The sequence below is a fragment of the Pagrus pagrus genome (genome assembly GCF_965226575.1).
Source record: "Pagrus pagrus genome assembly, chromosome: 8".
Classification (NCBI taxonomy): domain Eukaryota; kingdom Metazoa; phylum Chordata; class Actinopteri; order Spariformes; family Sparidae; genus Pagrus; species Pagrus pagrus.
The window spans coordinates 10,315,235-10,343,233 of NC_140192.1; the positions used below are offsets into that span (position 1 = coordinate 10,315,235).

A 27,999-nucleotide genomic window follows, 5' to 3' on the forward strand; every position below is an offset into this window, starting at 1 on the left:
CTGAGGCAACCATCACAGACACTGAAATTGTTCTTAAGTGCTTCTGAAAAATTCTGATGAGCTGACTATCGCTGCATTTTTAAGAAGATTGTAGTGAATTATTGTGTAATTTATGCATAGCTCGCATTGTCACTAACCTCATGTGAGATGTGCCTACATTTGCCAGCAGATGGTGTTGAAGTCTTGCAGCTGGTACATCCATTTGCATGTATTCTAATAGTGAGGGCATGAAGCTTTCTTTATTCATTCAAACATATTTGAATTTAGTTTTCACCAACGTCAGAGCAGGGACGTGTGCCACAGTCTGTGTACCGAACACAATTCACTGATCCTGACGTCTTATTTTTGTACGTATGCGTCTGTCTGTGTTTTTACGTCACGTTTAAATAGGCCACTTTTGCATGATGCCATGTTTTCTTAATGAAGTTATTTGTTGATTTAATCTGGCCTTTATTCCTTTTTTGTGCAATGTGAAGAGAAAGTGCAGAGAAAGTTCATCTGTGGGCAGCACAGGATGTTAATTCATTCATTCAGGATTTTCAGTGAAAGGGGGGGGGGGGGCTTGATATGGAAAGAGAGTTTAAACATGATTATATAATATTAGATTAGATGATGAACGCTGTGGATAGACCAGCATAATGTGAATTGATATATCTGTTCATCATTTAGAGCAGTATAATGAGACTGTGGGGTTGCTTGTTCATTAAAATCCATCGATTCATTTAATAAATTGGATTTAAACAATTACAGTATGTAATGCGGCACCACATCACACACATCGCAGCATTTGTGTTGAAAGCACTTGCAACACATGGCGCTGCGTGAAACACACACCTACGCACACACTATCCAGCATTTTGCTAACATTTTCCCCTTCCTCTGCCGTCATTCAGATTAGCAAAACACACTTCAGAGACAGACCCTGGTTAATAGGATCTGACATCTTCTTAGCACAATAACTTTGTCAGACAACTCATTATTATCACTGACCACTGGCTTTTAAATGAAAGTAATACACCTTGAATAGGTCATCAACATTGTAGGATAACAGGCTGAGGGGCTGTTAGACCTAATGTTTTTCATTACGTTCATTATTGTTTTGTTTTTTTGGTCTGTAGTGCTGTGTGTGGCGTCACGGACCTTCATCACTGTGAGAAAATGTCAGCTATTATTAGCTTGAGATAATTGCAGGCCAGAGTTTCACACACAGTCTCTGAGCACTGACAGGATGATCATCATCTCTGACACTCAGCTGTGTCTGAGTTTGACCTTTCCCAATGGCAGCGTGGACACTCACAGTTAGTCTAATCTGAGTGAATTTGCTGTGTCACTACAAACCAAATTACACCACAGCTCCCCCCTCTCTCTCTCTGTGTGCGACTCTTTCTCACTTCCTACATAAAGTGATCTGCCCCTTTCGGCTCTTTGTGATTCGCAACATGTGATTCTCTACACAGTTTGTCATTGTTTTGTTAAAAAGTGTCGTCAGTCACGTTGAATAAAGTTGTAATACATGCAGGTGGAGTGTCACTGGTTAATTATTACCTGTTACCTGTATAAGAGGCAAGTGAATGCCTCTCCACACAGACATGCAAGCAACAATACAGCCACCCACTTTCTCACCACTCTAAATATAATGATACATAATATTGCCTTTCAAAAAACAAAGTTACAAAGTGCTTTACAGTTCAAACATATAGTAAAGGCAATAAAACCCAGAACTTAAAGGTGCACTATGTAGGTTGGGAAAAGAAATTTAGAAACTAGGTGGTATTTACAATATTGATAAGGTAGCAATATAAACTCAGAAATATTTATTTTATATATTTCCATCGCTAAATGAATAATTCTCAGAGGGAAATAAGGTCCCCAGAACACTGTTTGAAGCTTAAAGGTGGCAGGGTCCGCCAAATATAAACAAAGTGAAACAGTATGATGTGTCATCCTTTAAGGTCAGTGTGTTTATTCAGTTTAATCAGTCGTGAAAACTAAGAGAATTTTTTTATTTAGTTTGTTTAGGCACAAAAATCAATCAATGAAGATTTTTCACTTCTGATAAAGTTTCTTCCCAAAAACTACATAATGCTCCTTCAAGATACAAACAACATTAAAAACATGAATATAACAATAAATACCGTCAATTAAGAAAAAGCCATGTGACTAAAGAAACGCTCAAATGCCGTGATTATATAAAGCTACTGTGCTTCAGGTTGCTCCAAGTATAAACGTAGGTAATCTAGCTAACGTTAGCATTTAACCACTTCCTCGTTGACATTATCATTTAATTACATCAAGTGTGTTTCACTTCCACTTTTAGATAAATGTGCCAAAAGATGCGTTAATTAATTTGCACCTTTTTTAATCGTATCGTGTGTGGCCGTGGTTTGATGCTAATGTAAGCTGTTGTCTCTAACGGAAGCTACAGACAACCGCTGTTGTGGGGATGTGGTCTAGCCTATTCAAGGCTTTAAAAACAAGCAGTAAAATCTTAAAATTAATTCAAAAACTCACAGGTGAGCAGTGAAGGGCAGCAAGGATTGGTGTAAAGTGGTCGCTTCTCTTATACGTATAATTAGCCCATATGATTATGCATGTGTGCTTGAGTTAAAGTCAGTAACTGGTTACAGTGTTTTATCCATACTGACTATAAATACGCCTGTAGAAATACTGTATGAGGATGCTGATTGAACATGTTGATTGGCTTTTGCTACCACCAAATCTCTCTGCTCAAAACTCAGTTCAGAAAGACAGTTAACAAGAACTTTGCCATGGTTTGTCCATAATGACGGCTGCAGAAGCTTCTTTTAAAGTACCCAATTTCCTTTGATGTTTCTCCTGTCTTGCTCATGCTAATAACCAGCACAGTGAATCAGAAGTTGGAAATTAAACTGGTTTGACTTGTTTATGTAAAGGCCATGAGTCACTGACCCAAGAGCAAAGAGAAGGAAGAGAGGAGGAGGCTGGCTACTCTGTGTGTGTCAGTGTAGGCAGATGATAGTCCAGGCAGTCCCTGTCTCCTGAAGATAACGTTTAAGAGAGGGGTTGAGAAAAATTGGGATTTTTTTGTTTTTTTAAATACAGCATTACAGCTAGCACTAACAGAGTCTAAAGACATCAAATCAGGCCACCACTACTCCATGATCCCTCACTGGCTTCCCACTCACAAGCACTGCAAGTTGTTTCCCTGTTCCAGCACTTAGTCCCTTAAAAAATAAGCACATATGAAGTTCACGATTTAACTTTAAAGGTGAAATATGTAAGAATTGGCCACCAATTTTTGTACGCCAAACCGTTAGGGGGCATCATTTCACAGAGTTACTGCTAACTGCTGCTAACTGTAGCTCGTTAGCTCAGTTAACTGTGCAGCTAGTGGTTGGAACAGGGGACAGAACAGACAAGGCTAGCTGGTTAACATGCTAACTTTAGTAGATATCTCTACAGACGTCTTTGACATGATGTCAAAATTCTTATTTCTTGTCATAATCAGTTAATTTCTTTTTAAAACTAAAAAACACATTGAACCTTTAACTTTACATTTCCCAAAAAACACATGTGCCTGTCTGTGACTTTATCATGTGATTATATTATGTTATTTATCAGGGACATTTATCACCCACACTGGTGTAGATGAGTCTGGAAGGTTTATCTGCCCAGATGTGCAAAGGCACTCCATAAACACAAGCTTATATGTAAATTTTACAAGATGTGAAAAATGTTGCACATCTGAAATACTTACATGTGCTTTGTTTTGTTCTTGACAGCATTCTCTATTTTTTTCTTTATTGTAATGTGAGCGCCACCATAATGTTTATAAACTCCGCATAATAAGCAATCTTATGTGGTCAGATTTCTTTTTATGCAGCCAAGCACATGTAACTCTCAGTTAGCCAAGTGTCCTAATGCTGGTGAGAATGACAGGTTTTCACATGTGATTAAAATGACTCTCTGCTCAGTATTTGCCAGTGACCCTCTGATGTAGGCCTGCCTGTCTGCCTGCCTGTCTGCCTGCCTGCCTGTCTGTCTGCGCTGCTATATAAGCTCCCACCTCTCAGGCAGAGCCGTTGTTTCCTCCTCTGCTCCAGAAAACACTTTGCGGAGAGTCTCAGACTTCAGGATGTCGGTGTCTCCGCGCACACAGCTGTTCCTCTTCCTCATCTCCCTCTCGTCCAGGATGGGGCTCAGTCGCTACATTGAGGTGAGAGTTTTGGATTGTTAAAACCATTTTAATCCCACATTGCCTCAGTTTAAGTCTGGCAGGTTAAACATGATGTCGAGAAAGTTTAGTTGAGAATTTGACGAAGTGTTTTTCTGTCACGTTTCCATGCAGGACAACGACGCATCAGATGGATTATATTCTCTGCTTAGCTTGGACCAGAAAAGAGATTCAGAGGATTTTATTTTCCGCCGACCTCTCAGTGAGTAAACAATGGCTTTATTCAGCAGCTGATTATGCTTAACACTGTTTACAGACTTGGCAAACAACAAGTAAACTCTTTGCTTGCGTTAAAGTATGTGAAGTGATTGAATGAATTTGAAACAGATTTATTCATCCAACAATTTGTCAAATAATCACTTCATCCATGCCTACATCTTTATAGCACACACTACTGTATGTACAGTTAGTGTTTGTCCTTAAAGTGTGCACAGCAAAACGTTAGAAATGAACTCCAAGTCCACTTCCTTCAGAATTAATTAACACTTTCTAGATATTTTTGGCACAAACTCCCCAGAACAACACCAGCTCTACTGTATGAGCAGAGAAAACAACTCTAAGACTTGTTAAGTTTGACCATAAAGCTGATCACACTTTTATTTTTAAGATCCCACGAAAGCCTTAATGTTTGCTTGTGGTCCAAAAGCTGTTTTGTGAACACCTCCTCCATCACTATGAATAAGTAACGTGTGTGGTTTTGCAGGATGCTTGGACATGCTGGCCACTGAAGGCTACTTCACCTTCACGGCGTCTCAGCCACAGCTGGCCTGTGCTGCCTTCATCATCGCCGAGCCCAGTGAGGTCATCAGTCTGGAGCTCTCTGACGTCAACATCGACTGCGGCGCCGGAGACTTCATCAAGGTTGGCAAAAAAATAACACCCACACACATCCCCAACTCCTCCGCGAGTGGGGGACAGGAAGTCCAGGGCTTTGCTGAATCCTATTTCATCTTCTTCTGCTCGATTAAAACGGTGCCAAACAGGGTTAAGGCAGCATTTTAAGGGCCAAACATCCAAACACTAGATCCTCTCTGCATTGGTCACATTACCCAGAGCAAGTGGTGGGAAGAGAAGGCTTTAGTTCTGGAGCCAAGCCTGCCAGTTACGTTTCGGTTTCAGTCCATGTGGGCCAGAGTGGTAAAAGGCATGTCAGAGAGAAAACTTTGTAATAACAACCACAGGATGGACCGAAACCTTAAGATGCTCGACACAACTACGCAGCACACCTCTTTGTTTTTGAGCACAATGATGAGATTTACAGAATATTTATAGAACAAAATTCATGTTGGATTATGGTTTTAATTAAATAGGATTCGTGACACAGCAGTGTGGATGGTGCTGCAGATCGTATTGGACTAATAGTCTCAGAAAAGACACGTTAAGTAATGTCCCCATAACTTTATCTTAAATTTGCCAACGTATGCTTTTGCTAATCAAAGTCAGTGAACTATTTAATCAAGTTTATTAAAAAACATGAGGATTATCGGGAGACTGGCATATTGATCAACCAGCCCAGTGACCAGAATTAAATGTTGGCATTGTAAGATTCTGTAAACCACGGATACGTAAAATTTGGATAGCATACTTTTTTTTCTCTACCACAGTTTGCTTTCTTTATTTCAGCCAGATCTTTCTGATCAGAACAGTTTCCAGCCATGTTTTTGTTAACAAAACCAGGTATTTTAAGCCAAAACATGGTCTTTTCTTACCTTAACCAAGTGGGTTTTATACCTAAACCTAACCAAACCTGAAGCACAGCATTGTCACAACATGAAATTGAAATGTTCAACATATTAATGGTTTGCAGAAACAAGAGCCGGTAATACAAAATCCAGTTGCTTAAACAAACACAGCATTTACACCCCCTAACACAGTATGAAGTAACTGTAAGGGGGTTGTACACACTTTAAGTTGATTTGTGGTCAGAGAAGAAGAGGAAGAACAACAACACCATCAAGAAGAAGAAGAAGAATAACAACAACAACAACATCAAGAAGAAGAACAAGAACAAGATGAACAACAACAAATAACAACTGCACATATTATATTGCACATTCGTAGAGGCACGAGAATAAATCACCTACATGGATAATTATCAAGAGCTCAACACTGTCCTTCAATTGACAGAAATCCCTCAAAATCAAAGTGATTTTGATTTATGTATGATTTTCAGTTTTTTATAGAAACCTGTCAATATGTTCTTCACCCCCATGTATATTCCTCCTACAGATGTTTGATGGCTGGGTTCTCAAGGGAGAGAAGTTCCCCAGCAGACAGGACCACCCGCTTCCTCTCCACCAGCGCTACACAGACTACTGCTCCTCCACAACACCGGGAGCCGTCAGCCGCTCGTCTCAGAACGTCGCCATGGTCTTCTTCCGCATTCACAGCCCTGACAGCGGCTTCACCCTCGCTGTCAAGAAGCTACACAACCCCTTCCGTGAGTCCTGCTGCACATCCTTGAGGGATAAAACGTCTAAAAGCAAAGCAAACAGAGACAACGTCCATGCAAATAAAAAAAACAAATTGCCAACAATAAAAGATAAATCATGGGAAAGAAAATTTAAACAAGCACCAAGGCCTTGCATCTAAATCAAATTTGTCTTATTTATTCTTATAAGTGTTTTTAGAAGAAGGGCTACTTGCCTGTGTGCATGCATGTGTGTCCTTCCCGGTCATCTGCGCTTGGTTGAGCATTAATCAAGGCCGAGAGCGACAGGAGGAGATTGAATGAGAGGGATGCACCTGTTTTCCAGCTGCTTGGCAAACACGGTGTTAACACTGTGTCAAGCAACATAACAATCACAGTGTGTTTAGGTTCGCACTGAAATGACGCCTTAGTGTGACGCTTTGACGAATCCCTTCGTCTTCATCCGCATCAGTGTAAATCCACAGGACCGCTCGATAAAGTTTAACAGTTTACTTTGCCAAAAGGAAATAAATTGTCCAATATCAAAAGTTATTAATGACTAAAGCAAGAATCGTTCCACAGTTAGAGGTAAAAAAAAAACTGTTTCTCATCTCCCCTCGCCTGACTGCACAGGCGGTAACCACCTGCAAAACTAAACTATTCTCACGAGGCTTTCAAAATAAAGTAGTCCAGTTACTAAGAAATGATAGCCACCTCCAAAATATTACAAATGCAATTTAAGTGAAATTTGACAAGTTACCTACACATTTTAAAGACATTTTAACTTATTGCTCACTGCAGATATGAACAGTGGAAGTATCAACGTGCAAAAATGGCAATATTTATCCACTTGCTTCTTAATCTCTGTAGATTTCTGTTATACAAATGAACCTAAAGTATTAAATGTAAACTACTCGAACGTCAGATAGACTACATTTCGGCTCCTTCAGTCTGGCTGTAAGACAAAGACAGACAAAGAGAGAGCAGTGGCACGAAAAAAAGTCTGAATGAATGGATTTTTTCAAGGGAAAACTCTCAAAAAGGCCAGCCTGTGAAGTTTTATTCATATATTGACGATTAACTGCAGCTGTACACAATAAAAAAAAAATCATTTCATCTGATCACAAGTCTTTGAGGCTTTACAAGGTGGGTAAAACTGGTCATAAATAGCATACATATACATGCAATGATGCGGTAAACACTATAAATGACATATTATGTCCCTTAACAAATACAGTAAAGACACATTTTTAAAGAAAAGGTACACATTTCACCTGATTTCAAGACACTCCCTTTGGTAGAGTCATTTTTGAAAATGCTGGAATGCAGCGATGAGGGGCCCTAATGTGTTTTAGACCTAGTATGCTTTTTCATTTTTTTTATGTCCAGTGTTTCATATTTGTTCTGTACATGTAAAAGGTCTTTAAAGTAAGATAGTCAAAATCCAAAACCAACAGAAGCTCCTCTCTGCTCCTGAAATGCCTCGTCAGTAGTCCCAGCTTTGTGACATCACACTACGTCACTATGTCACACATTTGCATAATTTATGCCTAGCAGCTAGTTGGGCTGTAAGAATTGACTTAGCACAGCTGCTCTGCAGGCGTGTGTGAGCTGACCAATCAGACCAGGCTGGGTATTTGGGAGGGCGAGCCTTAAAGAGACAGGAGCTAAAGCAGAGGGATTTTATATATAATCTTTCTGTTTCTTTGTAAATGTGAGTGACAGCTGGAAAATGATACAGACAGACGACGGTTAAAAGTCATTAATCGGGTCTTTAAATGTTGCACTTGCAGAACAAATAATGCTCGATAATATTAATCCTAACATTCTCCCGTCAGCTTTGATTGGCACGGCTCCTTCACCACGAAAATGTCTCTAAATGAACAACATGCCCGCAGGAGTAAAGTGTTCCGACTCCTGTTGGTGCCTGTCTACTCTACCATACTGTTATCAATTCAAATTTCATTATTTTCTTATCTTTGTCATCAGAACTGGAATTGGATTTCCATGCTCAGCCCTAATTGTGTCCCCGCCCCGCAGTCAGCCTTGATTATGTCAAATTTGTGACATGAGGTTTCAGTAATGAGTTTCTCTGGTGATGGGGAACTGTTAATTCAAAACCTCTCCTCCTCTGTGTGTGTGTGTGTGTGTTTGTGCGTGTGTTTGTGTGTAAAGCCTGTAACATAATGTCTCAGAGTCCAGAGGGCAGCTTCACCATGGTGATGCCACACCAGCGCAGGAACTGCAGCTTCTCCATCATCTACCCCGTGGAGATCCGACTGACAGAGCTCAGCTTGGGGCAGGCCAAGAGCAATGAGCTCAGCCCACAGGTGAGATACACACACACAAACACACACGGACACACAAAAAGACAGACAGACTTCCCCCTTCCTCTGTGAAAGAAGTACTCTTGCTTTACTTACATTTTTCTTGAAATAAACACATTTATAGTGCACACAGACATAATGGTACAGCAGAAGCACATTACAGTATGTCCCTCAACAGGTGCAGACCCTTCTTGGACATAAAGAGAGTTGTAATCACACTGACAGTGGTTTCTATGTTGTTATAGCTTGACATTAACTTTTTTTTCTCTTATTAAAGTTTCAGTTAACCACTGAGATCCATCAGCCTCCAGTCAAAACTAATAACATTTACCAAGCATGAACCATAATCGGAGGGGAAATATTTGTTCCAGTAACCTAATTCCAGACCTCTGAGAGGCTGCCCACATCTAAGATTTATGTGAATGTGAATTACCCCATTTAGAGAAACACTTGATCCTGCAGAGCTTAGTAGGTGTGATTGGAAGTCTGCTGTAGCAGGTGCAGCAACGTCTAATCAGACGTCCATGGTCTAACTAGAAAAAGTGAAAACACCTGTGTGGGGGTCTATGTAGGGGCTTCAATCAGCTACTGTCATGAACAAAATGAAGCATTAAACATTACAACAAATTGTAAATCCTTCATGTTGAATACCCAAGACGTTCAGTTTCTGATGTATAACATAGTGGCATCATTTCAAATTGCAGTAAAGAAAAACTAACAATGCATCAGATGACACTGTGAGATGGCCGCAACTTAATTGAATTATTCTGGTGGCTAAAGAGCCAGATATTTCCCTCAGGAGTTAGTAGAGACCAATACTGAACTAAAAGAGAGTGAATATTGGACTTAGAGGGCTCGAGCGAGCGCAGGGACGAGTGACACACTTGCGCATATTTACCTCTGCCTCTGGGTTGGGTTTCAGTCACATCCAATCAGGATAGAGGTTAGGATTGCTTCAGGATAGAAGCAATGTGTATCCTCTTCAGCTCCACTATCTCGTCCAAATCTGGTCACTTTGCCATAATGCCAAATGGTAGTCCGCAAACCAATGGGTGACGTCATGGTGGGTTTACACATAAAAAAAGTCCCCTAACACTGTCCAAGACTACAAAAAGTTACAGCAACAAGTGCAATTTAAACCTATTTACAGTCATGATTACTACTGCTGCTACAATTTATGCTACAACCACCAGTAAGTCAGTACCAGTTAAAAGCTGAACTTGAAGCGGACCGTAAATGTTCACAAAGCTGCAACATGTGAAGTAAATCAAAACATAAGAAATCCTAGTAAAAAGGGGAAAAGAACAATATAAATACTTCAAGCGTTGTAATAAAGACATACTTAATGGCTCAAAGCTACACTTCCAAGAACTTCAGTAATAAACAACACGTGAAGCCCAAATCCTTTTTAAGACGGGTGGACAGAAATGGTGTTGGCAGCTCGTCTGACACCAGCTGCCAGACTGCTGACAATACTATCCCTTGCTAACATCTGGCTTTTGCGTGATCAACTATGCGATGCTGGGCCAAATACCACAACCTGACAATTCTACTTGAATATTGAGGAAGGTTGTAAGTGATCCGAAGTCAAGTGTTACAATTTCAAAGATAATTTGTCCGAACATTTTCCAGGCAAGAACAGCTGCATGTAATCATAGTTTTTAATAAAAAGTCAGTGACAAAGGAGGAGAGTGGATGAAAACCTGATGGACAAAGGATTGAAACTTGAGGTCGAGGGTGAAAAACATTTTGAATGCATTTTCTTCCATATTAAACATCTTTTTTATTTTATTCTTTGGAACCTGCATCTTAACATTTCTGTTTGCTCTGGCTAGCTTTGCAGTGTTACATTTTTCTTACTTGTGTTTAATGGCTTGCATGCAACACTAAACTCTCAACATATAGCCCTCAAAAAATTCCCAGGGTACCTTTAATATGGTACTAACATATACAGACTTGATAAGTTACCTACTTGCCTCAGCTGCACTCCAGTACCATAATATTTTGTTGTCTATTTCTTACAGAGGCAGGTGTGGTCGGGCTGTTCGGGGTCCGGTGACTATGTGGAGCTGCTCGGGGGAAATGGGGTGGACACCTCAAAGATGTTTCCTGTCGCTGACCTGTGTTTCTCCCTCAGTGGGCTTGGTGAGTCTGAGACCCTCCAGCTTACCCAAAAAATGTCATGTTTTCCATGAATGCTCACACTTGAACTCATTAAAATGAGTTGCCAATGAATACAATATAAAGTCAAGACACTGACAGGTTAGAAATAATGATTATCTTGTCAAAGAATCCTCCATTTGCAGCTTTTACAGCCTTGCAGACTTTTGGCGTTCTAGCTGTCAATTCGTTGAGGTAAATTTCACTCCATGTTCCCTGAAGCACCTCCGACAGGTTGGATTAGCTTGACGGGCTCTTCTTACGTACCATGCGGTCAAGCTGCTCCCACAACAGCCCAGCAGGGTTGAGGGTGACTGTGCTGGGTACTCCATAAGGGACAGAGTACCAGTGACTGCTTCTTCCCTCAGTAGTTCTGTATACTGTAGTTTGAGCTGTGAGTCATTATCCTGCTGTAGGATGATGTTGGCTCCAATCAAACGCCGTCTTCAGGGTATGGAACGGTGTTACGAAATGGAGTGATATCGTTCTTTTTTCATGATGCCTTTAACCAATTGCAATTCTCCCACTTTTCCAGCACAAAAGCATGTCCATCACTCCTCAAGCATCTTGATTTCATTTGTTCATTTGTTTTGCCTCTAACAAATTTTCTTCTATGCGAACGTCAAACTTTCGTCTGTCCATAACACTTTGTTTTCCCATTTTAATCCTTTTCTTTTATTGGCCAGTCTCAATGTGGCTTTTTCTTTGCTACTCTGCCAAGAAGGCCAGTATCCTGGAGTTGCCTCCTCACTGCTGATGTTGAGACTGGTGTTTTGCGAGTACCATTTAATGAAGCTGCCAGGTGCCTTTTTCTCAGACTAGAGACTCTGATGTACCTCCTCCCACTTCTCTTTCTGTTCTGGGTAGAGTCAGTTTGCGCTGTTCTGTGAAGGGATTAGTACACACTGTTTGTTTTTTTTGGCACCCCAAACTTTTGAGTGGTGGTGAACTATGCTATGCTATCCCTGAAGCCTACAGTGCTGTCTTGTGCCATGCTTTGCGATGCCTTTTTGCACCATTTTCAGTTTTTACTCATTTTCACGGAAAATTTCCTAAAAGTTTTTAAGACGGTTTGACACATTTCACCATGCGTGGTGACAAAACATTTAAACTGAGTTCAAACTGCATATTTTGATCCCAAACTTTAAAACAACAGTGTTACAGCAGCAGGGTCCTCTCATGAACTCGAAATACTGACAGACTGTGCTGCTCAAAATAACACTAAGAACACCCCACATGATTAAATCACCAAAACATTGCAATGCGAATTGTGTTTTATGATCACCATGATTGTATTATTACAAAAATAAACACTAATAACTTCCCATATTTTAGAAAATCTTTTTTTCTTTGTTACTGAATTATTATTATACAATCTTTATTTATTTATCCGGGTTGCCATAGAAAAGAGTCCAGGCTAAAAAACGGCTGGCTCGAGAGCAAGAATGCTCTGTTTGTGCTCCAGTGTAAAGCGTCTGCTTTTCTCTTTGGCCCTTCAGCCCAGATGAAGATTGGTTGTGATAACTCGGTGGTGAGGCTGGTGTCCAGTGGGAACTATATCAACCGTGTTTCCTTCCAGTACCGACTACTGGAACAACACGAGCTCCCCAAGACCCGAGAGAACAGTCTGGACAACTACTGCAGTGTGGAATGAGATCCAACACACACACACACACACACACACACACACACACACACACACACATAATCACACAATCATCCATCTCTCTGTAAATACACCAGTTTGACGAATGCCAACAATAAATATTTTGTATTGTTTTTGCCAGATGTTTTATTTAGTGTCCTGATCATGTTAGCTCTGATCTTTAGTTTATTTATTTGAGGAAATTCCTCTCAGATTTATGGATTATTTTTTAGCTGTTTGTCAAGAAATTTGTGGTAAATTATGACCTTTTTCTTAGCAAGAGCATTCATTTCAAAACTCTCCGGTTCTTCATTTATATCAGTTTCAGTATTCACCGGGAGGTTTAACATTGCTGCTGTCTCTTCTGTTTATATTGCCTTGACAATTTGAAAATAAATATGACTTGCATGATAAAGCACATTTTTGACGGTCTGCTTTTATGAGCCTTCTTCCATTTCACGATCGACCTGCATATTCACTTGGTGTTTGTTTTACTAGTGTGTTTTTACCCAGAGCCACATGACTATCATGTTCTTCAGATCTCAAACACGGGACTGTTCTTCAGTCTTGTCCAGCACTAAATACAATACACACTGGGGTCTTAATGTACTTTCTCAGGCAGAAGATTTAATTTACTTGCAAAACTACATCACATTTTCAGACCAATGAGTCGAACAACTTGTTGTGATTCAGGCAAGTTGATTAGGGAGCACAGATTTTCGAGTTGTTTTATTATTTAGTGACAACACTTTGGTCCAGACTGAAATATCTCAGCATTGGGTGGATTTCCATGACATTCCTATCAGCCTCAACTGCAAATGTTAGCATGCTAATTTCTGCATTTAGCTCAAAGCACCACTGTGCCTAATAGAGCTGCTTGCATGACTTTTGCTGCCCTTCTACGTGGTATGGTGAGATCACTGATTTCGTAATGCTATTTGGACATCGAGTGGATGACCTTGCCAACGATATGAAGAGTTTGTCTCTGTAGCAGATGCTAATATATTAGCACAGAAATGCTAATAGTCATGCATTCATACACCCTAAAACTGCAGAAGAATGAGGTCTAATTTACGATCAAATGCTTGCCGTGTATTGAGTCGTTTATAAACCCTGCAATGGTCGGTGTGTGTATACAGTAAAAGTGTACAAGTAATCCAGTGTATTAAAATATGTCCTTGGCAATCGTATTAAGCAATGACGCATTCATTTCTCTTATTTTTTTGATGCCTAATCCAATCTGTTCCAGAGACAAACTCTGAAATAGCTTTCATTGTGGTTAAGCACAGCTCAACATCATAATTAAAAAGGCAGAGTATACTGAGAGCATGAACTGCAATGATACACCGCAATGCTCTAAAACAGTGAGAAGACATGTTTGCCTGTGACCCCTCTCCATCACTGACTGTTTAGCCCTAATCTTCTACATACTGTACAGTTGTGGCTCCTCACTCTGAATGAATGTGCAGCTCTTAATGGGATTATCCCACAAGCCTCAGTGCTCTTATTCCCCTCGACATCCTTCTAACTGGCTCGCTTTTGATCTTCTCCTTACGTGGAATTAATCTCAAACCTGCTCAGCCGTGATGATTCAATTAACCAGCGGATGTCTTTTTTTTCGCTCGATGTGTTGCAATTTTCAGTCTTCATTAGAGAATGAAACGCACTTTGGATGCCATCGAACGGGAAAAAGTCTGATTATTTGTTTCTGGCGCTGGGCACAGCAGTCTTGAATATTCTCTAATGTATTTATAGTGGCCTTTGATGGTGGACTGGAAATGAGTTTGTCACTTGTCAGGCCAAAGTCTCAGTGGATAAGATGTGACCCTGTGCAGAAAGAGACATGCTCTCTTTATTAATAACACTGAAGTAGCGTAAATTGGAAATGATGTTTATTTAAAATATTATTCACACTGGACTGGTTAGTGAATACACAGATTTCATTACGCTTTCTCTTCCCTCTCCAAAGACCAATTCTCCATGATTCTGTGATACTTGGTTTTGGACTATCATAATATTACTTTGGGTTTCACTTTACTAACATTAAGCATGTTTGGTATAATTAATGTCATTAATTGCTTGTCCTCAATATTGTTAGTAACAATGCCGTACAGAGCAGGTGGGAGTCGTGCGTCCATAGCAGTGATAAAACTGTCAGAGTTTGCGCGGACATTTTCCCCGAACAAAGAGGGAGAGCTAATTAAGTCCCTGTTCTTCCAGAGCAGGTCTGGATGGAGTCTAATCTCCCTGTTTTGAACACATTAGAGCTGACTTACTCCCAGTCCAGTTGCTAGAAATGTTTTGGGGGCAGTTTACATTTCTGCTAACCACGGGTTCATTCAATTTGTTCGCATCGTATGAACCATATTGACATTTTTTACAATATGTGAGGATATCCAACACATCCTCTAAACGACTGAATAGGTCAATGGCCTGAGTCTCTCAAAACGACATACTGTATGTCACTGTACCCAAAACAACATGGCCGTCACAGCGTAGTAAAGTACTTGGTTAAGGTTAGGCAACATAACTACGTGGTTCGGGTCAGGTTAGAGAAATATTTAGTCAGGTTTACAACAAAACACGCAACATTACTTCTGTTACTTCCGTTACAATCGTACCTACGTTACCTAGGTCACTTACATTATGTCATGTACGTGGTGTTTCTTCACTACATTGGTAAATTAAAGGAACTCACCGTTGACTTCTGGTTTCACACTGGACGCCAGTCTGTATTATATTTCCCATCACTTCGCCCTCTACTGTCGTAACAACTACTGCAGCCATTCGAGGGAGGCCCCGGAGAATAAAACGGAAATATGGGTTGTAACGACCTGCTTGCATTTTTGATCTATATGGCAAATTTCCTGACGAGGACAGACTAGTCATTTCACATTCACATTACATGTATATGACCTCATTTTCATGTCAGCAGGTGGAGGGGATTGTGGTGGCGTTACAAACAAGGCTGCCACGCCAGTGACCACTGTTTGAGACGGGGTTTCAACATTTGTAAAAGTTTGTGAAACCACTTGATATTTTTTACAAGATGTTGGGGCATCTCCTGCCGTGTTTGTGATGACAAAACCAGGTATTTTTTTAGCCAAAACCTGATATTTTCCTGACCCTAACCCTAAGTAGGTTTTCTGTCTAAACCTAACCAGACCATAAGCACAGCGTTGTCACATGAAATTGCAGTATGTCCATGGTTTGCAGAAATGTACCAACATTTGGACTCATATCGGAAGTTTGAGGGACCGGCAGCAGACGTGATGGAAAGAGCAAGTGTCTGCCTGACTTCACTGCAAGACAAATAAAGATTGTAAGCATTTACATCCATCAATGAACTTTAAACTCACATGTCCTTTGCTCCACATATGAACAGTTTATGCAGCTCTGTTGCTCCTTAAAGAACATAAAATCAATCTGCTTCACAAGATGACATCAGCAACTGATCCAAGAGCAAACATATCACAACAAATTACATACAGTACACTGAACACACTGCTTATATGTGATTTACTGCAATGAGTCTGTTATTTACAATCTTTAGAAATGTAGTTGTACTGTAATGCATCTGTCCAGAGTCATTTGCAGCATAAACAGTATAAACAGTAGTGATTTATTTTGGTCCGTTTTTTTCTGAATTTACAAACATAGATTTGAACAAATAACAAAAGTAACTAAATTAAGTTGAAAACAAAAAGAAAGACTAAAAAATAAAGGAAAGGAAAATTCACAAAACCTTTTTTTACTCAGTGTATTCTAATAGACAACTATTTTACCATTAGCTTTAAGTTACTTGTACAAAACAAAACAGAAACAAAAGTTCAAAATGTTTCAGACACAATAATGATTTTAGATTTGTTCACCACCTTTATTTATTATTTATTTTTCCACTGCAGAGTTAACACGTTTTTAATTCACTGTCACTGAGGTGGACCTATTTGCTCTAAATCACTTACTAATGATCACTTAATAAGTAACAATAATAAAAAAAAAGTCATAAAGCAATCTTATCCACAAACATCAGAGAATGACCTTGTTGAGTGCTGTAAACTGTGATGAATACAGTTTACACAGGCACAGAGGAGTTGTTGCACTCTGGTTAACCCCAGTTGTTTTGTGACCGAACAAAGGAGTGTACATTTATTTATGTGCAGTCACAGTGTGAAAATACTCTTTGAACAGAGTTGAGAGCTGATAATCAGCTGGGTGTGGTCTCTATCTGCTCTTTCAGAAGTGCAAACAAGGTGGATTGATCATTTTTGGCTATGACTTCACTTAACTTAACTACCCCAGTCAATCAATCATCGATACATGTTTTACTGATAATCTCACTGCTTGTAGATTTTGTGTGCCACCTTGTGATTTCTCCTATACTGCCCTCTACTGTCTGGTTTCTTGAACTACACAGCTGATGTATTTTCCAAACAAGTTCTTCTTTATTCTTAAATATAGTTTACACAAATAAGGTAGAGACAGTTTTCCTGTTTGAATAAAGTTATGTTTTATTGATAGTTTTTGTGAGATTTTTGTTTTTTTCTCTTTTTTGGATGAGCAGAAAGACTATGAAAAAAAAGGTGCAGCAAAATAATTGTTAAAATATGTGCAAAAGTCAGCAAACTTGAACAAAAAATGTATATATATTATATTTAGTACATGCTATACACATGAGATATTCTAAAATACATGGTATCTGTTAAATGTGTGAGTGGGTACAAAATAAGAGTAGATCATACTACATAGATACATACATCAGAATAACTACAGATATACAGTGTAAAAAGCAACACATTTTCAACAGTACATCAGGATTTAGAGGGCTTCAAATACATTTCAAATATCATCAGTGCCTCTAAAAGATCACCAGTATGATTCCTTCACTTTCGAACACTTGAAGCAGCATAAGATGAATGTAGAAGTGAGGATGTTCAGCTTCAAATGAAGAGTGTAATGATGGCTAAGGGTGCAAGAAGGAGAGGGACAAAGACTCCAGTGTGTTTTGCTCCGTTACACAGGTCTCCAGCACAGCATCGGAGACCATTAGAATAAACGTTATCGCACAAGTCGCTTCTCATACATTCTTTGGTGATCATATTTTCAGCAACTGCAACAGAAAAAAAGGAAAACATCGATTAAATATGTTAAAATATGTAATAGGAGCATTCAGACTATGTTGTTCATACAGCTGTACTAACTTTTACTGATGCAACAGCAAAGATCATGTCAGGAAAAATTAAAATCACACCATGCAGAATACATAATATTAAAAAGAAATATGGTAACAGAGTCAGCTTACCAATGGTGGTGGAGCAGCGGTCGAAATGGGCAGCACAGCTCCATATAGCGTTGCAATGGCCGGGATTTGCTCCCCAGCAGGTGAAACACCTTATCCCGCACACTGCAGACAAAGGAGGAAATGTTTACAAAGGCATAGAAAACTAACCTCATTCTCTGTACTAATTCTGTGTTGATTGCTCTTCTTTAATGCTCTTACCTGCTGGCAGCAACACACAGATGAACACCAAAGACACACACAGCCTCATTTTGACTCTGATCAAATGGAAAATTGAAGAGAACTAAAAGACTTGTCAGAACTCTGGTGTCAAATGAACGTCACCCACTATCTTGTGTATTTTTATAGCCTCACCACATTGGCTTAGTACCAACAATAATAATGTCTGGGCAGGTCAGTTTTTGGGAGTGTCCACAAGCTTTTATTATCCGTCACGCTGATCATGTTGATCTCTCTCCACAGTCCCACCAATTAATCAATAATCCCTTCATCAAAGGAATGGCAGTGTGAATAAAAGTTTGCTTAACTGGAGTTGAAACTAGATATTTGTCCTGTATTTGTGCAAGACATTTACCCGAAACACTTCAGCCGTCTGTGTTGAGACTGAGGCTGCCACACCTGGAGGTGTCAATGTGTAACCAATCAATGTTTATAGCTGTAAGAATCGCCTCTTGTGGGCTTGCTTGTTTATCCCTGAGAAGTCTGTGTACAGTATGATCTAGATATTTGCTATCCCTGCTCAGAAAATCCAATTTTAGCGTAAGTCAAATGATTCCCAGCCTCCTCCTGAATGTAATAACTGCAGCATTAATGCTCTTCTAACACACGCTCATACACACACATTTTCTGAGCTCTTTAGTGCAGATCTCTAATAGCATTAATTGATCTACGTCATTAATCTGCTGCCAGAAGAGGAAGACTGACTCAGAAAGACTCTCTGAGCAGCGGGATTTCAAAGAACCATTCTCCCAAATAATCAGAGCGGTAATTTCTCATTGACAGATGCCTTTATTTATACATGATAATCCCCACCTCTCCTCATCTAAGCATGTAAAATAAGATGAAACCGGGCTATGATATGGTGTTAAGCAGCCACCCTCTGTTTGGCCTGTCTGCTGTCTGTCAGTAATGAGCTTGGCCTGTTACTCCTGGATTAAAGGCCTTGTGTAGGAGGCAGGTGAGGTCTGAATGCCAGGTTAACCACCAGCTGCTGAGGAGTAATACATCCTTTGGAGCACATTTTTGTTCCTGATGATAACACTCTGAAAAAAACAAACTGATCATCAGGAGAATATGAAGCCATTGGCTGCAGTTTTAGTGGCTATTGGCTTCTTCTGTGAATCATTGTGCAGGACAAGCCGGCGTTCAGCACTTACTTAAAGAGTCCCAAAGGTCGTGGCAGTATTGTCCAATATAGCTCCATCTTATTAAGTCTGGCAGTCGGCCATGGACTGATAACAACATCTATTTCTGAGGTCAAGTCAAGTGTGAGTGTGTCCTGGTGCTGTCGTTTCTGTTTGACCTACATGCAGCTCTGTTTTATTATCCTGTTTTCACCACATTAATAAATAACAGTATAATATTATGATAGCTATAAAATTCATAATCTAATCTTTTGTTTCTCACGTGTCCTTGTGCTTTTAAGGTGAACAATGTTTGACACAGAGGTAGGAAAGTATTCAGATCTTCTAGGTAAAAGTATAAACAGATGGACTGCATTAATATTGTGTGTTTTATAGTCTACACAAAGTGCTCTACAACACACACCACATACAGCCGCTCACGCTGATGGCACTCCCTATCCAAAGCGCCTTAATACATTTCTACACTCAGCCATTCAAATAACATAACCCATACAAAGAAAAGCCATCAGGAGAATCTTGCAGCTGGGGATTGAACCACAAAACAAAATGCTGAATCACAAGGTTTTGATGTTTTGATTAACAAAAATGTTTTAACGGAAACAAATAAAAGTACTGATTCTGCAGAAAATGTCCCTGACACATGAGTGTGGAAACAGCATTTTACTGGAGCAGCAGATCAAGGTGGAGCTAGTTCTGACTACTTTATATACCGTCTTCCAGTTCAGTCCAGTGGTTCCCAACCCAATGGTGGGGCCCCCTTTCAGAGGATTTAGATCAAGATTTGTCTGAGATGGTTAAAGTTAAATCTTCAAAACAATGAAAACAAGAGATGTAGTTTGAAAATGTTGTGAAGTAGTGTGGGATCATGGGAATTGTTGTCTTCATTGTTAAACAACCGCCCCTGCAAATACAAATCTACCTTACATGACTTCTGACAAGGTAATGCATTAAAGTTTTGTGTTACGTTCAGTCACTTTAGCTTTAATTTTAACTTAGCTTTAACACTTGAAATTTTTAAGCAAAAAATGTTACAAATTATAACTTTATTGCGGTAAGAAAGAAGCAAAAACACACATTTCTATTCAACTTTTGGATGTTTTTCTTATCTTTTCTTTTTTGTGACATATTGGATAATTTGGCGTTGGATTGTTATTTCACAACATGAGAATTTTAGAAGACAAAACTGTCACTTTGGTGGATCTGAAACGTGACATCGGACCCCAACTAGACACTGCTTTTGCCAGAAATCTGTAAGGTTTAGAACCACTGCTTTAATATTTAACCGTACATTGATTTTATAAGATTATCAAATGATTTTAATTTTAAATCTTAATTTGAATAGTTACTTTAGCTGTTATATAGTAGTGGAGAAGCCACTATAATAGTTAGCTCTGAAATGTCGAGGAGTAGAAGTATAAAGTACTCAAATAAAGAACAAGTACCTCAAAGTTGTACATCACTACTGACACCTGCCAATAATACAACGCAACTCGTCAAGAGACTTTATTGAGCTTAGAATTCATGTACATATCATGAATTTAATGTGCATGCAAGTCAGTACAGCGCTATACATGCCACGAATATCTTATAAGACCAACGTTTTAGCGACCAACGGTTGGAGCGCCTGCTCTACATCAGGATTCCCAGCAGAGGTGAGGTTCACTTCCTGAACTGAGCGACGGGGGAGGGGATCTTGATGTCCTGCCCCCTCTCCAGCCTCTTCTCACATTCAATCAGGTAGTTTATGCCGTCAATCAATAACTGTACCAGCTCCACCTGTGGATACAAGGTAACCAGTGTCAAAAATCATGTGATCAATAGATGCTGGATGGATTCAGCTTACTCAAACCCTGATTTTGTACTTTTTCTGAGGCAACAATGATTTTGTCTTACTTTTCTCCATTCCTTTGATTTGATTTCTTGAACTGAGTTTTGCAAAAGTATGCACGCTTTTATTTACCTGAAATATTAGTAAAATATCATTAGATATAGCCGAGTCCATGACATGGTGTGTAGTTGGGGACCAGTGATCTTTGTATGTTTACAAGTTGTTTTTAAGTTTAAATTCTCTATAACTAGAAAAGCTGCATTGACAAGTCAAACTAGCAAAGGGGAGGTTTGCTCCCTCAGTTTAGTCTTCCAGGCAGAGCTGTCTCCACCTGGGTGTATATTGGCAGACCGCAATCATAGCCCTGACCTCTACCCTTTATAACCTTTAACAGTCTTTGATTGGTAGCGCCTGTTGGAGACCTATTTATCGCAGCCTGTGAGGAAGTGCAGCATGAAAAGCTCATGAAACAGATCGTCTTTTAACCTCAGCTGGCACATACCTGCCTGGATTACAGATTAAAGAACAGCAGGAGGTTCAGTGATTCGCAGCCCATACCTGTCGGGATGTCTGCTCTCCTCTGTCTGACTACTGCTCTCTTCTACTTTTACTTCAGCTGCTCAGTGTTTACCTCCGACTTGCCCAGACGATCGAGATTAGAGATGTCAAAGGTGTCTCCAGTAGCAGCTGTGTCCACACCTCCTGTGCCTCTCTTCTGTAGCCTCAGGTTTTCCAGGATCTTTTTGAAGCGAGGGTCCTAGATCATTAACATCAGACACATTAAAATCATTTTCAGACTTGACAACATGACAACTTTGTGTGCTGTCCAACGTGTTTCCTGCGTTACCCTGCTGAGGATGGGCAGACGAATATGCACACCAGCTCTGAGTCCGGTGCCGAGGTTAGAGGGGCAGGTGAGGATGTAGCCCAGACGCTCGTTCCACATGAACTCCCAGCCTCTCTCCTGAATTAGTTGCTCCACCTAGAAGTTAAAAGAAAGCTCAACTTTTTTTTTTTATGTTCGATGTATTAATTGTAGTTTTAATGGATCCTTTTATGAAATTATTCCAATATTTTAAACCTCATGTATGAACATTTAAATGGGGAGTAAATGGGTGAGAATGTTTTTAAAATTGGACCACGCTGCAAGAAGACATAGACATGCATACCTGTTTGAGACCTCGGCAGAACCTTTCAAACACTCTCTTCATGTTGCCTCCCTTCTCCATGGATATGATCCTCGTGTGGTCCTCCTCATTGATCCAGATTAGGAAGTTCTTCTCGTTGTTGTGCCTGAGACAATCAAGAGGAAATAGAAGGTTTTGATGTCAACCTTAAGGCCTGTCATGGGCCATGAAGGCACAAGTGGGGAGGAAGAGGTCTAGGCAGCACTTCTTTATCAAAAAGGGAATGTTCCTTAAATTGGAGGTAAAGGAAGAAGAGAGGCATCAGAAAAGACATCTTGAATTTGCAGAGGAGTGGGACGTTTGAACAGCTGGATGAAAAACATGAAAAGGATCATTTAGGCACTCAAACAGGAGGTAAAATAACCTGTTAGTTTGGGTCTGGAGATGCTGAAAGTGGATACTATTAGTGATGTATTACGCATTAAATGTGTTGCATGTCCATGTGTTGTAAAAGTGATGAAAAACATTGAATTCTCACAGTGTGTGAGTCAGAACCTGCTTGTTGTTTTGTGGTGATTTTAAGCCTTGCAGCAATGGGGGCACAGTGTTTCCCACATAATCTGTTCTTACATAATTTTACAGAAAAACAATGTAATCTAATTCTCCTGTAAAATCCACTTCTCTCCAGTCGTATTGGTCCAACTGTATGGCTGAGGTGGTGGTGCGTAATGCTGTGTGGTGACAGATAGTATTCCCAAATCCCTATAAATAAACCTTTGTATCCAACAACTGTTCTCGCCACCATTTTGCATCTTGACAATATAAGAGCTGTTTGCTTTTGGCTTGTAGTCAACTATTAAAGGGTAACTCTGCCAATTTTACACATTAAGATGTGTTTACAGGCCTGTAATCTGATAAATTGCCTCCAGTGAGGTCACTCAGTGGCTAAGTTGCATTGTGGGTAATGTAGGCACCAGGTTTTGAAAATGAAGAAGAATGTATGGAATAAAAAAGGTTCTGCTGTATCATTTGTTTTTAAACTGTCGATAATGAGTCCAACAGTGTCATAGGAGTGCAAAGCTCGACCAGTGGACTGCTTTTCAAAACCTGGTGCCAACATTACCCACAATGCAGCTTTCTCACACTTAGAGTAGTACTCCCAAAGATCTGTTAACACACTTAAACATGTAAAATGAGTGGAGTTACCCTTTAAGGTTCAGTTTTGTTGCGTTCAACCAGAAGTAGAGCTTTCAGAAGCACAAACCAATAAATGAACACTACTCTTCAGCAATCCTCTGAGGCATATCTCCTCATAAACTACGCACACACTACGCAGTGACTAAGCTACAAGAAGCTACTCTCTTTCCAAGCTACTTCTTCTAGACTGAGTCTTACCAGATCCCACGAGCATCAGGCCAATCTCTGGCCATCCCAGCTGACGTGAGCAGAGGTGACACAGGTTTATCAAACAGGAAGTGCTCCTGATTGGCCAGTAAAGGGAAAGAGGGATCAGGGTGAGGGGCATTGGATGGCAAAGATAATCATAAAAAAGAGACCAACCGAGGTGTGTGTGTGTGTGTGTGTGTGTGTGTGTGTGTGTGTGTGTGTGTGTGTGTGTGTGTGTGTGTGTGTGTGTGTGCGTGTGTGTGTGTGTGTGTGTTATTGTGCACTAACATCAATAAGCTGCTGCTGCTCTCTGTCAGACATGTCTCCCAGGCTGTAGTAGCGACCAGCCAGGTCTCCCTTCAGGCCAGACAGAGCGGTCACAGTCACACGCTCCACCTCACGGCGCTCAGATCGTGTGCACGCAGGAGGAAGACTCAGTCCACGGATGCTGCGACCTGTACGCACACGACTTGACAACACGTAGCGCTCATCAAACACTCCTGAGGTGATCTGAGGAGGAGAAAGTATCAGGTCACTGTAAGTAGGAGAAGATACAACACAAGACAGTGTGCCGCAGAGGACTATAGCCTGAAGATTGAAACCTTGGAAGCGTCCAGGTCAGTGGGGTGCTTCATCGCGCGAGGGTCATAGCCATTGTGTCTATCCTTGATCACAGGGTCAAAGAGCTCAGCAAACACCTGAGGGGAAAAATCAAACACTCAGTTTTCTCCATTTAAGAGCTGAAGACACAACAAGTCACTAAACAAAATAAGTCCAACCTCGTAGCTCTCCTCATCTCCAGCGACCATGCCCACAGTCTTGATGAAAGGGTGTCCGGGGTTGTCCACCCCGGTCTGGATGCATTGATCCACGGTCCAGTCGTTGGGGGTTGTCTTGTCCCTCAGGCGGGCATAAATTTTTGGAGTCAGGGCAGCTGCCATGCAGTTGTTGTGCTTCCTCAGGTCAGGGAAATCAGCACTGTTGGGAGTTATCAGTATGGTGTTTTAGTCTAGTCTTTACCCTACATACAGTCATACGATTTTTTTAAATAATTAAAGGAGTTCAGTTTCAGTTTGCAAATATAAGTTTAAATGTTTTTTAAATACACATAGAGTATGTAAGTGCCCACAGCAGTACAGTGTGTCTCAATATGCCCACTGACAACATTAGCATGCATTATTTTGATATTTCTAAAATTTTTGTATGGAAACCTTAGTCTGCAAAATAAAATATACTGGAATATTTTCAAGTTTTGGGCTTTCGTCCAATTGGAAACAATAATGCTTTACACCTTAAATCTACAGGTGATCAGTGAAACACCTCATGCACGTACCTGGGTGGATAGAGCCTCTTCCTTTCAGCTGCAGCAGTGCTGTCACTGAGGAGGTATCCAGATGCCAGTGTGCTGGCTCCAATGCTGGCCAGCACCACAGCAGTGTTACGGCCAGACATCACACGGGTGAAAGAGTTCGCCATGGTTACCACGTCTGGGTGATTACCTGGTGAAAGGTCAGAGGACAAAGATGACTTTCTGTCAACTTCAAATGTGTGTTATTCATTGACTCAAAAAATGTATTTTGAATTCTCAGACTATATTCACACAGCGGCCATTTCCCTCTGACATTACACTCAGGGTGGGAAGCTGAGATACTGTTATCAATCTACCACTTGCCAATTTATCAGCATCCGAAGAGATGATGGATAGTGAAAATCTGGAAAGACATCGGGCCATATTTCAAGGTAAAACAATGCATGTATCATGAAATGTCATTTTACATGGCCAGATGTCCCTCCAGATTTTCACTATACGTCATCTTTTTGGTTGCTGATCAATTGGCAAATTGATAACAGTATCTCAGATTCATTACGTTTACACATCATTCAACCAACACAGCAGGATAACATTATCCCACCATCTCAGCTGACACCCTGCGTGTGATGTCAGAGGAAAATGGTCCGTGTCAATATGGTTTGTAGCTGGTTTATATACTGAGCTATTGCTTTACGTCTCTACTGTGGCTTCCTGCCTGAATTTCACAAATGGCATTCAGATATTTGGGAGTCAGACGACCCAGAGGCTGAGAAGAGAGTTCTACAATCACCTCAGCTTCACATTTATATTCATATCTATTAAGAGACATCTTCACAGGAACATACTCAGACAAAATGACTAATTGCATTAAGATATCAAATGCTTAAGTAACAGATACTCCAGTCGTCTGTGCGATGAGATTATGCTAGAGGCAGACCGAAGCCTTCTGATTGGTCATCCTGGATGAGCCACCAGCTCAGGTGATCAGGTGATTTGTGATTGGACACTGAGATAGATATCGTCACATTAATACAATATGTCATCAGCCCCTTGAACACCAGTAAGGCTGATGATATCAATCATCAAGCATCAAACAAAGAAGGACGGCTCATCTATTTTGTGTGTTATTTGTGGTGGAAAAATAATTAAAACTGATATAAATTCATATAATAGCACTCCTACAAGCTGCACATTGTCCATAATACAAGTGCAAATTCTCTATCCGTCTTAAACTATAGGTCAAAGTCACCTTTCACACACATGCACACACAGTATTGATAGTTGCAGTCGCTGAGGTTAAGCTGTTGTGCCAGTTTTAAAGTTGGCATCAGCCCTGAACAACACATGATCCTTTCTGACATCCTGGGGTGCTCAGCTGAGATTACACAAGACAAACAGGAAGAAAATAGAGACAGAGCGTGGGCAGGCAGTGAGGAGGAGTCAAATAAATACTGGAAAGGACGAGCGAGGTAAGAAAGGAAGTGGGGGGGACTGAGTTTGAGAGGAGCTGCGGAAAAAATATAGACGAGGTGGGTTTTTAAGAAGACTTGCAAACGGGAAAACTAGAGATTTTCACTGGGAGAAAAGCCACAAGAGGAGGGATGGGAGTGTGTAAGAGTGTGGGACAGTATAGGATGTGTTCAGGGTTACGATAAGGTCAGAAGGAGGGGTTAAAGCGTAGGAGGACGCTTTAACCCCTCCTTAAAGATAGAAAGATTCCCATCAGCTGATTAAATGAAGAGGGAAAGTAATGAGGAGAGGCACCTTGACCTTTCTTTAAATGTGGGAAGACATTAGTACTTATTAAACTAGGGGTAAAAGTGATCGCAAGTTTGGTGAGAATGATCATTTTCACTGAAGAAAATATTTCGATAAATTATTCAACCCTTCTACAAAGTGTGTTTTGGTTTTTTGAGAGCGTTTTGTTAGAAGATGTTTCATCAACTGATGGCAGATGTTAGATAAGACAGTCTCAGGCACAGGAGACACTGCTGGAGCTTTGATAAAAGGATCATTTAAGTTGACCAGTTGTTAACAGGACAAGCAGATTAAGAGGCCCTAATGCAAGAGGCTGCTGTGTAGGCTGTACAGTGTGCTGGTGCAGATATTCAGTAAGTATAGATAAAACTCAAGGTTGAGTCCCTTGATGTGTGCAGACATGATGAGAAACAAAGCTCCATCTCTACTGAAGATGATTTAAAAAGCATTCAAAATATATTAAATTGCAATTAGCTCTTTATGTTAACTCTCACAAGAGTATAAATGCATTGTCTTTCTTACAGAATATCTCACTTTTTTTCCAGAGGAAAGCCAATGTGAATAAAGTTTGAAAGTCAGTCTAAACTACTGCTGACAGACCTCTCCAGGGGAAGCACGCGAGCATGAAGAGGCAGGAAAGTAAAGACCTGCAAAGACAAGGAGCCGAGAGGTGAGGAGGCTGAGTCCGTCACTCACCTGAGGTTTGTCTGAAGAGTGGAGGCGGTGAAGGGCCTGTGTGTTTTCCTGCAGCTCTGTCCGGAGAGGCTCGATCTGCAGAGTGAGAGCAGACTGAAGAACAGAGATGGGATCAGAGAGAGAGAGGGGGAGAGAGAGAGAGAGAGAGAGAGAGAGAGAGAGAGAGAGAGAGAGAGAGAGAGAGAGAGAGAGATGGGGACACTGGCTCGGGATTAGCTTCTCACTGGGCAACAGACAGAAAATCCTCTTTCTACTGTCAGTCAGCATGTCTGCCTGCCTCTTCACACATGCACTCCTGCACATGCATGCTCACACACACATACACACACATACAAACGCACTTAAGCTTTTATCAGTTTATTTCATGTTCTCCTCTTCACACTATGATACCCATGAGATACCTTTAATTCTTTGCTCCATTGAAGACGACCTGGATGATTATTCTTCGATGCAGTACTCTATATTTCACTCAAG

General features: G+C 40.5%; 3 protein-coding genes across 3 annotated transcripts; 1 reads left to right on the forward strand and 2 right to left on the reverse strand.

Annotated features, from left to right (window-relative positions):
- The first annotated feature begins 4,084 nt into the window (after window positions 1-4,084).
- On the forward strand, window positions 4,085-13,175 carry LOC311260990 (corticotropin-releasing factor-binding protein-like). The gene is made up of 7 exons (XM_084359328.1): window positions 4,085-4,195; window positions 4,328-4,415; window positions 4,917-5,074; window positions 6,443-6,653; window positions 8,799-8,953; window positions 10,975-11,095; window positions 12,610-13,175. The coding sequence occupies exons 1-7, from the start codon at window positions 4,115-4,117 to the stop codon at window positions 12,762-12,764; spliced, it is 969 nt and encodes a 322-aa protein (XP_084215454.1). The 5' UTR covers window positions 4,085-4,114; the 3' UTR covers window positions 12,765-13,175.
- Window positions 13,176-17,695: 4,520 nt separating this feature from the next.
- LOC311260740 (uncharacterized protein) lies at window positions 17,696-18,317 on the reverse strand (the record flags this gene model as incomplete). Its single annotated transcript, XM_084358911.1, has 3 exons — window positions 18,256-18,317; window positions 18,058-18,159; window positions 17,696-17,865 (listed from the first exon to the last, which is right to left on the reverse strand). Exons 1-3 carry the CDS (start codon window positions 18,302-18,304, stop codon window positions 17,696-17,698), a joined length of 321 nt encoding a protein of 106 aa, XP_084215037.1. The 5' UTR covers window positions 18,305-18,317.
- A 2,591-nt stretch (window positions 18,318-20,908) lies between these two features.
- LOC311261048 (creatine kinase U-type, mitochondrial-like) lies at window positions 20,909-27,985 on the reverse strand. The gene is made up of 11 exons (XM_084359404.1): window positions 27,927-27,985; window positions 27,526-27,618; window positions 25,093-25,258; window positions 24,539-24,737; window positions 24,362-24,457; window positions 24,048-24,269; window positions 23,769-23,854; window positions 22,416-22,539; window positions 22,094-22,228; window positions 21,878-22,003; window positions 20,909-21,194 (listed from the first exon to the last, which is right to left on the reverse strand). Exons 1-11 carry the CDS (start codon window positions 27,943-27,945, stop codon window positions 21,078-21,080), a joined length of 1,383 nt encoding a protein of 460 aa, XP_084215530.1. The 5' UTR covers window positions 27,946-27,985; the 3' UTR covers window positions 20,909-21,077.
- Between the last annotated feature and the right edge of the window lie 14 nt (window positions 27,986-27,999).

What these genes read in the sequence shown, in the direction of transcription:
- LOC311261048 (XM_084359404.1), bottom strand. An exon ending in AGCAGCAGCAGCTTATTGAT is followed by an intron (nt 23,855 to 24,047) that starts GTTAGTGCACAA and finishes CTGGCCAATCAG; the next exon opens with GAGCACTTCCTGTTTGATAA. An exon ending in GTCTGCCCATCCTCAGCAGG is followed by an intron (nt 22,004 to 22,093) that starts GTAACGCAGGAA and finishes TTAATGATCTAG; the next exon opens with GACCCTCGCTTCAAAAAGAT.
- LOC311260990 (XM_084359328.1), top strand. Translation starts at nt 4,115, where the DNA reads ATGTCGGTGTCTCCGCGCACACAGCTGTTCCTCTTCCTCATCTCCCTC. An exon ending in GGCTCAGTCGCTACATTGAG is followed by an intron (nt 4,196 to 4,327) that starts GTGAGAGTTTTG and finishes GTTTCCATGCAG; the next exon opens with GACAACGACGCATCAGATGG. An exon ending in TATTTTCCGCCGACCTCTCA is followed by an intron (nt 4,416 to 4,916) that starts GTGAGTAAACAA and finishes GTGGTTTTGCAG; the next exon opens with GATGCTTGGACATGCTGGCC.